The sequence below is a fragment of the Drosophila yakuba genome, chromosome X, assembly GCF_016746365.2.
Source record: "Drosophila yakuba strain Tai18E2 chromosome X, Prin_Dyak_Tai18E2_2.1, whole genome shotgun sequence".
NCBI classification, from domain to species: domain Eukaryota; kingdom Metazoa; phylum Arthropoda; class Insecta; order Diptera; family Drosophilidae; genus Drosophila; species Drosophila yakuba.
The window spans coordinates 18,250,864-18,263,066 of NC_052526.2; the positions used below are offsets into that span (position 1 = coordinate 18,250,864).

The window sequence follows — 12,203 nt, forward strand, 5'->3', positions numbered from 1 at the left end:
TGTGATTAGAACAGCCACATGCGACAAGCTCCTTTCATTTGGCGACAAGTAGCAACAGATACAGATACAGATACATTTACTATTGCAGATATATGTAGATATAAAGAGCTGATACTGGGACATATAGATATATAGTCGGCCAGATAGAGAGCTAGATCGACGGATAGATACACGTCGTTGGGTCATTATTTTTCGGCTATATGCAGCATAATTTATAAGCATTTTTATTATGGTTTTATTTATGATTGCTGTGTTCTCAAATTTGTTTGGATGTGCTCCGCTTTCGCCGATCCTTTATTGTTATTGCAGATTTAGATACTGATGAGATGAGATGAGATGGAATGGGAATACATATATTTGCAACTACACTATACAATATATATCGGCTTACTATATCTTTTCGCGCGGCCATCTATTAAGATCACACGATGACATCGACCAAAGGGGGAGGACTCTCGAACAAATTGATGAGACAGGTGGAGCCGAACTGAACAAGAATGTATATCTACATATATCCATAAGATTCGAATGATTCCGTTGGGGCGCTGAGAGATTTATTTTATTCATTTCATGTACACGATATTCGATTTAATGAGCAATTTACTGGGGCAAAACTGAATCAAATCCAATTTAATATTGAATATTGCACATTGAAGGCGGCAAATGGCCAATTCCCATTAGACAACTACTGGTGTACCGCGTATTTCTTTATGTTCCTACATACATACGTACAGCTTGTGAGTCTCAATCTGAATCTGGCTATATATGCATATATATATATATATATATTCGATCGTAAAGCGGGAGGCGGTCGCGAAGGCGATCTAAAATAGATACGACCGCCAGCTTTAACGGTCGCCCAAAGTCGACTGCAACTTTTAATGGCAAATAAAACAAATGCCGGGCGGTAAAAATCGAATTAAATGGCTAGAAATTTATGAATAAAGCGCACAAAGTTGGTGAATAGTTTCCTGTGTTCGCCCACAAAATTACTCGCCATTCGACTTTTCAACGAATGACTTTTTCATGATCCTTAAACAATAACGATCGCATAAATGTCGCCTGCTGAGTAATTACAAACTTGCACTTTTTAATGGCCCCTTTTCATATATATTATTCAAGCAGTCACATGCGGCAAAAAGTTGCTATATTTTTCAAAATCAAAATCCGCATGCTTTTTTCAACTTGCTATATGTATTCGATATAAATTCAAAAATATTTCAAGCTATGCGGATTAGAAAGCGTTTTGACAAAACGTTTCCAAAGCCCCAAAGCAGACAGTTCATTGGCACACTCTGGCAAGGAATTAGCACTCGTCGAGTATAGTTTTTAATTTATTATAAATAAATAAATACAAATACAGATACGATTATTAAGTTTAGTACGCACAACACAGAACTAGGAGAGGTGGCCAAAAGGACTGTTGGGGAACTACATGTAGATTTGACACTTTTCATATTCAGCTGCATATTTTTAACATCCTTTGGGAACGCGATCCCAGAACCCACTTAGCCAGGTACTCGAGTCCTGAAACAGGTGACTGCATAAGGCGGTCGGTCCATCGATCTAGGCCAACTCGACGGTGGCCGCTGGCGGAGGAGCAGGAGCCGTGCCAGGATCAGCTGTGCCCGCGGCCTTCGACTGCTCCGCCTGCTCCTTCTCCAGGACCTCGAGCAGCTTGTCCGCCTCGGCGGCCTTGGCTTGAAGCTCGGCGAGCTTGCGCTGCTTCTCGGCCTCATCCGCCAGCCGCTTGGCACGGCGCTCTTCCTCGCGGCGCAGCAACTCCTCCAAGTGGGTGCGGAGCAGGCTGTCGCCCAGGCCCAGTTTGTCCATCATCTGGGTGATGTCGCGACTGTAGCGGAGGCGCGTGTTGTGGGCCAGCTCCTCGGAGCAGTCCTCGCGTCCCTGCTGGAGACGCTGCAGCACGGACATCTTGGCATCGATGACCACGTAGTTGGAGCTGGGTATAAAGCTGTCGCTCTTCTCGTTCAGATACTGCACCAGAGTTCTCAGCGAATTTGAATTGGCCTTGGCATTGATGGCGCCGCTGGCGAAGTCCTGCGACTTCATCATCTGCGCATGCGTGGACTTCTGCTTGCACTCCAGGCAATTCCAGTTGGGATGCGGCAGCCCGGAGATCTCCGGCACCACCAGACCCGTGCAGTTCGTGTCCCGGCAGTAGAGGCCCGAGATGAAGGCGCCCTTCTCCTGCGAATCGAAAGGATAGTTCATAGTTAGAGTTAGAAGGATACACTTAACTTTAAAAATGGGATATATGTAGCTTGGGAAATTTATGACCACATTAGCTGATGATCGACAGATCATTATCAAATCGAATCGGTAATTGGTTATCGCCACACTTGCCAGCCCATCGATCACTTTTGGGAACTGGCACAACACATTGGGGATTTTTGGGCGGTGAATCATTGGGGCCAAATGTCTCGGCTAATGAAAAGCGCTTTCGCATTTCTGAGATTCCGCGATTCCGATTGCGATTGCGATTCCGTTTCCAGCTAAAAATAATCCCAAATCGGATTGAACAAGTGATCGCGCCGTGTATCTGCGATATGAGCATGCTGCATAACATATATACATTTGTATATATGATTTTCTAGATTGACATATACACATATAATTATTAGTAATAAAAGAAAACTTGTCGCTCCGTGTGCGTTTTAATATGCGCTCGTGCGATCGATAAATATCCACCACACACAGGTTGTTAAGGATGCCACGTCATATCCATAAAATTCCGAATCCGATTCGTTTGGCCAATTTGCTTGGTCGTAAATTAAGTTGGATAATTAATGGTTCCGATCCGCAGACTGCACTATAGACAGGAAAATCTATTCAGTTTTGATATATGCACACTAAATGAAGACGTTTACTCAATATTTTTTGTTTAGCAAAATAAACTTGTTGCCCATTGTAATCGGGATTCGGATCCAGAACGAGATCGGTGTCGAGATCGAGATCGAAATGGATGGCGAATGATGAGCACTTGGATCGGAGGAAGCCATATAATATATAAATAAATTCCATTTGCGGGAGTTCGCTGAACCATAGTTCAAATTATATGTTTTATAGTTATACCCACACGTGCCACACAGTCAAGGGCAGGCGACTAGCAACAGTGTGGCTATTTTAGATACTTGAGGGGGCATTCAAAGAATACTTAAATAATTCAGAGAGCCATATGAATTATTTACATGGAATTATTTACAAAAGGTGGAAATCACTTAATGGAAATGGAAATGGAGACCTAATATTAAACTACTTCTCATATCATTTTTGTATTTACAACGAAACAAGCTCTTCCACAGTCTCTTTATGGTTATATTAAACGGATTCCAAGGGTTTCTCGTGTAGTTTTCATTATTCGGCCTCTGAGTTGCGCCTCGCATTCTCGGCGAATGTCAAATGGGGAATTACGATCCGAGGCGCTATATGTGTTGGCCATGGCCAAGAAAATCTGTTTCTATATGCACATGAAAACAAAAAGAACAACAACCGATGCGAGACGAGGCGTATAAAAAATATCCATCGGATAACATGGCAAAAATGTGAAAAAAATTTCAAATGAGCGGCGAAAGCATAAGAAATCAAAATCAAATCAATATGAGCAGTGAAATGCCAGCGAAAAACCAAATGCCACAAGTTAACATATAACCACGTATAGAAAACATTAAGAATTTTGATTTTGATATTGTTTTTTTTTTTTTTTTGGAATTTATGCACAAATTTTGAGAGGACTGGCTGCAAATTAAAAAGCTTTTTGGAATCCATCTATTTATTTGTGATTTAATTGAATTGTTTTCGGGCCGTTAAAAATAAACAAAGTTGTTTATGGCCACGCTTTGTTATCGTGTGGCCACTTGCCACTTGTTGCGCCTGGAAAATGGAAAATGGAAAACGGTGGGAAATTCGTGCGAATGGGGCGAAATCAGAGCAAATCAATCGATGGCCAAGAACAACACAAATCCACAACTTGTAATAATAAGCGGGCCAAATCGATCTGGCCGCGAGTCTTTAATTGTTTTCGGATGGATTTTGATGGGCACAGGAAATCCGAAATGAAAGCATTTCGCACTCGAAACAATTGCGCCAAAAATCAAAAAAAAAAAAAAAAGCCAGCAAAATTGCAAAATTGTCTTCTTTGATCGATCATCAGCCAGAAATGGGCAATCAACTGATTAAAATTTGGAAAATCTTTTGCAGGCACGCACTTCAAACAGCAAATCGCCTTCGGCGAAACTATAAAGATGTTTGATTATTTCTTCGGTCAATTGGTTAAATAGTTTATTCAGCTGGCCCATCGATCATCACTGGCGGTTTTTCTTATGGAACAACCAAGTGGCCAAGTGGATGTTCTTTCAGAAATATACGCAATTGTGGTAATTAGCAAGAGAATAGAGCCATTTCATATTAAAGGCTAAACTGCGATCTAATAGAAAGCATCCTAGTTTTCCGGCTTCAAAGATTTTCCAATTAACATAACTATTTGAAATACTATTTAACATAAAATATGTAAGGTAGAAATCAACTCACCGTGGGATCGGAGCAGCGGGAGCATTTGCAGGTGAAGCTCTTCTTCATCTTGAGGAAGAGGTGGCGGGCGATGTTGCCGGTGAAGAGCTTGGTGTAGGTGGTGGTCACCTCGAATCCCTCGGGTATGTCGACGGCGGCGCGGACGATCATGTTGTTGGTCTTCTCCTCGAAGGTGTAGTAGGCGTTGGGAATGCAGTCGTGGTTGACGACGCCGAAGAGTGGATACAGTGCCCGGTAGTTGAACTCCTGATTGTCGTTCGTCCTGTCGGTGGTCTTGTCAAATCCATTCGTCCGCAGAACGGCGACGGTGCGGTTCATGATCTCGATGAGCTTCTTGTCGGTGGGGAAGTTCTTGAAGCACTTGGCCGCATTGCGCACCTCGGTGCGATGATTGTTATCCAGATTGGCCTGCAGGCAGTAGATCAGATCCCGCTGCTCCTTGGTCAGATTGATGGCACGGGCGACGCACAGCAGCCGGATGATCACCGAATTGGCCACGTCCGGCTCATTTGGACCCCACGACTTGAACAGATCGCAGTCGCTCTTGTGCTGCTTCTTCTTGGCGCACAGGGAACAGACGGGCAATCCGCACCCCTGGCGGCACATGAACCTCGTGTCCGGCAGCATTTTCAGGCACACACTGCACGCGTTCAGGGAGTCCTCCTCGTGGGCAGCCAGTCCCATTAGCAGTGGGCTGTCGCGAAAGATGATCTCGCCACGCTTGAGGCTCCTGGTGGCCACCACTCCGCGGCCGGCGATCTTCGAGACGCCAATCTCCCAGGCCGGATCCTTGTCCTTAAACGGCGCCAGGTGCAGATCCAGCAGCTCCGACGTGCGTTTCGGGCAGATCATGTTGGGTTTTGGGTTTTGGGTTCAGGGATCGATGCTTCGCGCAGATCACACGGAAATTGCACAGGGGCACTTGAACAAAAATGTAAGTCACAGGGCGGAGTTTCTCGAGGTTTATTCTTTAACTATTTCCGATTTGTATCTCCACGAATTCTTTGGTTTATTCTCGAGAAACTCGCAACCGATCTCTGGTTATATGTGTGGTCTTGAAATCTTTGGGTGAACGGATTGGTTCGCCTGCAGCGTTTAGTTCGCGACTGCCGTGAGTAAACTGTCGCCGTTTTCCAGCCTTACATGATTTTTATGTGAAAAGTCGGCGAAAAGCTGAAAATTCGGAAAGCTGTCGACGATCGCCAGTTCGCCAGAAAAACGAACGCCATACGAAGAATCACGATTCCAATGTTCGCCACACGGCGATGCGATCCCCGATTTCTTGGGCGGCGCTGGCGGATCGGGAAGATGGCAATTTGGATGGCTGGCGGATCGGGAAGATGGCAGCGGGATTGGGAGCAGGAGCCCAGACAATCCAACATGCCAGGGAAATCCTGGTGTCCACTCGCATGGATTGATGAACAGCGCATTGTTGGGTGTCTGTTTTGACAGGAACACTGGCAAAAATGGGTGCTCTATTAAGGTAGATACTTGTACAAATGATTACAATTTGTAATTACATTTTCCATGAGCTCAAGTTCCATATATTTTTATTCTTTACTTATATATTTTATATGGTATAATGGTACTAGATGGTAAAATAGTACTAGAATATTTGATTACTTGGAATATTTTTGGTGCACGTGTTGTTAGGCTTTTCGCGCAGTGCAGTTGAATGTACGGACGGATGGATGGCTGCTTGTCGGGCGGCGGATGTACAGATATCCGCACATCCGAAACAAGTGTTCAAAATTGTCGGCACACACGGATCCGATCCACACGGCATGGATGGTGGATTTGTGCATCTCTGACAGCGCTCTGGAGTTGCGCCAAGAATGCCGCCCCATCAGCGGATGATGAACGATCTCCGCCGGGACTCACGAGTTTCTGGGCGAGATGGGAGATGGGAAATGGACATGGAGGTGGAGGTGGAGGTGGACATCACCCTCTGGTTGAGTGTCTGCTTTGGGGGTGGGCTTAAATCACTTGACTGCGCCCCATGTTCCCCCACTTGATTAATTCGCCCACGGAAGTATCGAGCAATGTCCCCCGTAACCGGAATAAATTCCGGATATATCCAAATCACACAAATCACAAACCACACAGTACAGCGTGTTGAAAAACATTCAAATAAATTCAATTAATAATTATTAATAATTAGCTAACAGAGTTACAAAGTCCAATTAGATATCATTGCCTACATATTTCAACATTCTTGGATAATAGCGAGCTTGTAGCCCATTTATGGCTTCAAGGCTGAGAAATGTGCCCGATTTAAATATTTAATTGTCTGTCTGCGCAGCGAAAAGGGCGTTTGTTTTTTCCCCCGCTGAATTAATATTATTATTTTAGTTGCTGTTTGCATTCGGTGTGTTTTGATCATGCGTCGAGCAAGTGCCAGCAAAAGCAACTTAATGAATTCGACAAACTGCAAATTGGCCACTGCCTTTGCCGTCCCTTTCGTCACCTCGCTGTTTCCCATGTTGGATTTCAGATTTCGGATTGCAGTTTGCAGATTTCACATTCTATATTTCAGATTTAAGATGCAATATGCAAGATGCAGGATGCCCCGCCCGCAACCCTCCACCAGATGGCAGTGATGACGAAGACGCCTCACGTGCCTCGAGTGCATCGCGAATTGGCCAACCATTCCGCATTTTGCCTTCCGACAGCAGCAACTTTAATTTAATGAAATGCAAAATAATGCCAAGCAAATCAAGCAGCACAAATGTGAAAAAACCCAAAAAAAAAAAACAAAAACAAACAGGAATAAGCCAAAAACCCAAAACTAAAATATTATAATAAAATTCGATGTATGCAAATGGCTTGCAAAATGTGCAAATGCCACACATAAAAAAAATTAAATAAATATATGTACAAATAGAACTAAAAAAACTAAAACAACAATTTATTGGCGCTTTGACGCGTTTTTGCTCTGCTCCGCTGGCAATGGGGAATTTGGCGCCACCATTGGCCACATTGGCCAAGTTGGCCATGTCGTGTCACAAAGTTGCCACCGCGGAATATCCCATCCGTTCTGATCCCCGGAAAGTGCACAAATATATATATGTACATATATGCGACACTTAATGATTTTGCTGCCAGGTGAGTGCACTCCAGACTGCCGGTTGTCTTGCCCGTTGACTTTTCGCACCTGCACTTCCTGCGTTGGAAATGGAAAATGGAAAATGCGATGCAAGCTGGCAGCTAATTGCAAGTTAATCGAGATGAAAATCTTAATCTCAATCTCCATTTGCAGCACCAAAAAAATAATATATTCCATTAATATTTAGGATAATAAGAAACTGGATGGTTTACTTCACAAAACAGATAACATTGCGTATGAGTGATATTTCAAGTTAAAGAGCGCAAATATCAATTATACGCACTGTTGGCTCTTCTGACAATTTTAGTTTAAATGCTGCTACTTATAATATTTGAATAACATATGAATTTTATATTTCAAATACGAAATGGTACCATTATACCCCATTTAATACCCTCAATCATACGGCCCACTAAAAAATTCTATCAAAATTAGCTGCAGCCAAATGTATGCCATTTTTCGCGCTTTTCGCTTTTCTTGTAATTGTTGCAGCTCTTTCGCTTTTCCTCCTCCTCTAATTTTCAGAGTCAATTAAAATTTGTTAATTTTACTTATAATTTTAAGGTAGGCAAAAATGCAATGCGACGACGAGACCGACAGGAAAAAAAATAGCAATTAAAATTTTTGCGCGACTTTGTCACATTGGCAAACAAAAAGGGGCGGTGTGGGCACAAGGGGGCGTGGCATGGGGTGGTGAAAGGTGGGGGATTTCTAAAGGCGGCAAATTTGTCGCTGAATGAACCACGTAGTATATAGAAATGAATATTGTTATATATAGAGTACTGCGAGATCACTGCAAGCGTGAAGTTTTCGCCATGGAAGGATTAAGCTGCTGATTGGAGATGCAGATAGATATATACAGGTATAGATATATAAATATATATATATAAAGTGCTCAGATGTATGGACGTAGATGAGCAGCCATGAATGGAAACGGTTTGTTTACCTCATAATGCACTCGATTTCAGTTGGATTGCTTTCTTGAAAGCCAAACACGAGGCAAGCAGAATGATGTGTGGCCAAATAATAGGTTTTCCTATTTATTAATTTATCATCTGCATGAAATGATGAGTTTGAGGAAAAAGCTAGATATGTGGGTAACTTCAGTGGTGCAGCTTTTCTATAGCATACTTTTTGGCAGACACAAATGTAACTATCAACTGAAAGTAGTTAGACAAATGTTTAAATTAATCGAAAAGTATTCAGGGTAAGTTAATACAAATATATACATCTGTATTCCATTGATCGTAGAAGAAATGCATTCGAATATTTTCCAAAACCTCTGTGCAGCTGATCCACATCGTTGGATATGATTTGGCATATACTCGTACTCGTATATAGACTGCCGTACAGCCCGCTGAATAGTTTCCCCTAGCAAACCACCATACAGATGGTGGCCATCAGGGGAATGCCAAACTTCATTCACCTCAATGCCAATTACACGGCATGGACATTTTCAAAGCCCCCAAAAGTCCACCCACCGAACGCCGGAATATTCGACTTATTTTGGCGAATTTCGCATTTGATTTTTCTACACTTAAACGCAATCAATTTTATTGCTCTCGTTGCGGTTGCCTGTCGAATCGAATTCAATTTGATTTGCTTTTCAATGCGCCATGTTTTCTGGCCTCTGTGGCTATGTGGATGTGGATATGTGGATGCGGTTTTGGTCACGGTCTGGTCATGGATTCCGATTCCGATTCCTATTCCTATTCCGATTCCGATTCCTTGGGTCCACACCTGAAGTATCCGATCGAGACGAGATGAGATGTGGCAGGCGAAAAGCAAAAACCACAAAAATATAACAACTTGTTTACAAGCTAATTGCGGGCGTGGAATGTTACGAAATTGAAAATGTTGCTGCGTTCCTTCCATTCCATATGCACATGATCTGATGATCTGATGATCTGATGATCTGCGGATGATCGTGATCTATATGAGTACATGTATACTCGTATGCCAATATATATCCGCGACTTATGTGCTAACATAAAACAGATGACGAACGGCAGCTGTGACTGCCAATTTCGCATCAAAAACAAAACTCGAAATGGCCAATATCGATTTACCAAGTGCTCCCCGAGCATTTTGAATTTTCCAAAACAGATGCTATCGCCAAGCGGGCAAGTGAGTGTAGAAAAATGCTCATCTGAACTTGCATTACATTCCATTACTACATATTACATATACTCAAAGAAATAGAATAAAATGCTTATATTAAAACTAAACATGCAATTGAAACAATTGAATATTTGTGGATATATACAGTCACGGAATGATGTTAGTTATCCAGTTTTCCCATGAATATAGCTTAAGTTATCGTAGGTCAACCAATGGGGGTTAGCGACGACCCACTGGAATTTTCCTTTCCTTTTAGAACTTAGTTCAGCTTTGCCAGTGCTCCGGATGAGATCGCCATGGCAATGATGCGGAGATCGCGGATCTGGTTGCTCGGGGTGAGTAAATGAGATTTATGGCCCACTGGCAAACAAACCGGTTGCAATTGGACACTGAGGGAACCACTCAAATAGGTCATGCATCTGCGACCAAACTATATTATTCAGTTCATTGTTGTATGCAAAACAAGCGTTACATAGTAGTTAGTAGTTACTCAAAGAAAGTCACACTCGTGCCTGAAATAAACTATAAAATAAAATTAAAATAAAATAAAATAAAATAAAATAAAATAAAATAAAATAAAATAAAATAAAATAAAATAAAATAAAATAAAATAAAATAAAATAAAATAAAATAAAATAAAATAAAATAAAATAAAATAAAATAAAATAAAATAAAATAAAATAAAATAAAATAAAATAAAATAAAATAAAATAAATAATAGACGAATACTAGATAGTTACCTAAAGTAGCCACCAAAAGTTGGATCTACAACTCAGATATTATTTAGCATATTGGAACAACTATTTCCAGCTGCTGCTGCTGCTGGAAATGACGCCTCCTGCCATTCCGCTGCCCATCCGATCCTCCCAGTCACTGGCCCTTCTGCGAGCTCGGGATCAGTGCGGCAGGGAGCTGACTGCCGCCCAGCGTCTCCAGCTGGACAGGATGCAGTACGAGGATGCACCCCATGTGCGCCACTATCTGCATTGCTTCTGGTCGCGCCTGCAACTCTGGCTGGATGAGTCCGGCTTCCAGGCGCAGCGCATTGTCCAGAGTTTCGGTGGCGAGAGACGCCTCAATGTGGAGCAGGCACTGCCCGCCATCAACGGGTGCAATGCGAAAACGAGCTCCAGAGGATTGCGATCGCAGGCGGAGGTCGACTGGTGTTTCCGTGCCTTTATCTGCGTGCTGTCCACTCCAGTGGGTGAGTGGTACAAGCGCCACATGTCCGATGTCATCAATGGGAATGCCTAGAAGTATCCAAATATATATTTTAGCACATACAAACATATGCAATAAAAAACTCAAATTTTTTGCAGTTAACAATTGGCAGGCAAACAACAAATGGACTAATAGGACCCAAATGTAAAGGAAATCGATGGAAACTTTGTTTCAAAAGTCAAAAATCACTTTTGCTTTTGACCTACACTGAAATCTAGCAGGTCACAGCTGCAAAATTCGAAAATATGCTACAATAGAGCCCATTTCGGAGCCTGGGTGCGAGATTCGGAAAACCAGGGAGAATGGGAAGCGCAGGCGTACCGAATACCATCATCTGGTGCGGCAGTGATGCCGGCCTCCAGCCGCCGAGATCCACCCAGCTGCATGCGGAGAGTCACCACCTGGCGCAGCAGGATCAGGAACAGCACCACCAGGAGGATATGCAGCAGCAGCAACAGCAACAGCAACAGCAGCAGGATCAGGCGCCGGCGGAAGAGCAGGATTCGAAGGCGGTGAACAGCGAGGATGGTGTCGCCAATCAGGACACGTCCGCCGGTTCCAGCCAGGATCAGGATGGGGATCAGGCCCAGGACTCCGCCAAGAAACGCTGCGACAAGTGCGGCAAGAAGCTCGGTCTCACCGGCGGATTTCCCTGTCGATGTGGTGGCACCTATTGTGCCGTCCACCGCTACAGTGACCGACATGAATGCAATTTCGACTATCGCGAAATGGGCGCCAACGAAATCCGGCGTGATAATCCCGTCGTCGTCGCCAGCAAACTCCGAAAGCTCTAGGCCCCTCCAATCCAGGATATCTCCCAATCCAAAACACATCTGGATAATCCTTTAGGAGGGATGGATCATCTCCAGATATCCATTTTAGCCTCTTCTTTTCAGTTGCCAACTGGATGAGAAATTTACGGCTGGCTGAGATTACAAAAAACACCAGTACCCAGTAATTTGGATTGAGGCTTACATTAAGAACGGTTGGCAAAGTACAAAAATATCAGCACTTAATAAAAACATTCTAAGATCATATCTTCTTTAACGGCTAAAGTCCTTTCTTCTATCTTCCGTTTATAAACGTTGCTAAATGTTTGAATGAACTTTCTGAATTGGTTCCTTAAATCAAGGATTTCCTTTGGTCAGAAGCATTGATAACCAGAATATCAATTCAAAGTGATATTTAATAATCATTAATCATAGCA

The 12,203-nt window shown here is 43.0% G+C and overlaps 3 protein-coding genes across 4 annotated transcripts; 2 read left to right on the forward strand and 1 right to left on the reverse strand.

Moving 5' to 3' along the window:
- Nucleotides 1–1,321: 1,321 nt before the first annotated feature.
- LOC6525891 (SET domain-containing protein SmydA-8) lies at nucleotides 1,322–5,677 on the reverse strand. Its single transcript, XM_002101675.4, has 2 exons — nucleotides 4,549–5,677; nucleotides 1,322–2,208 (listed from the first exon to the last, which is right to left on the reverse strand). The coding sequence occupies exons 1-2, from the start codon at nucleotides 5,398–5,400 to the stop codon at nucleotides 1,567–1,569; spliced, it is 1,494 nt and encodes a 497-aa protein (XP_002101711.1). The 5' UTR covers nucleotides 5,401–5,677; the 3' UTR covers nucleotides 1,322–1,566.
- A 4,261-nt stretch (nucleotides 5,678–9,938) lies between these two features.
- Nucleotides 9,939–11,390, forward strand: LOC6525892. 2 transcript variants are annotated; one of them, XM_015191046.3, is made up of 3 exons: nucleotides 9,939–10,110; nucleotides 10,586–11,031; nucleotides 11,095–11,390. In XM_015191046.3, exons 1-2 carry the CDS (start codon nucleotides 10,072–10,074, stop codon nucleotides 11,027–11,029), a joined length of 483 nt encoding a protein of 160 aa, XP_015046532.1. In that variant the 5' UTR covers nucleotides 9,939–10,071; the 3' UTR covers nucleotides 11,030–11,031; nucleotides 11,095–11,390. The 2 variants fall into 2 exon arrangements, with proteins under 2 accessions (XP_015046532.1, XP_002101712.1); XM_002101676.4 differs by lacking the exon at nucleotides 11,095–11,390 and having other exon boundaries at nucleotides 10,586–11,058.
- LOC6525893 (zinc finger A20 and AN1 domain-containing stress-associated protein 6) lies at nucleotides 11,299–12,033 on the forward strand. Its single transcript, XM_002101677.4, has one exon. The coding sequence runs from the start codon at nucleotides 11,299–11,301 to the stop codon at nucleotides 11,788–11,790; it is 492 nt and encodes a 163-aa protein (XP_002101713.1). The 3' UTR covers nucleotides 11,791–12,033.
- Nucleotides 12,034–12,203: the final 170 nt, after the last annotated feature.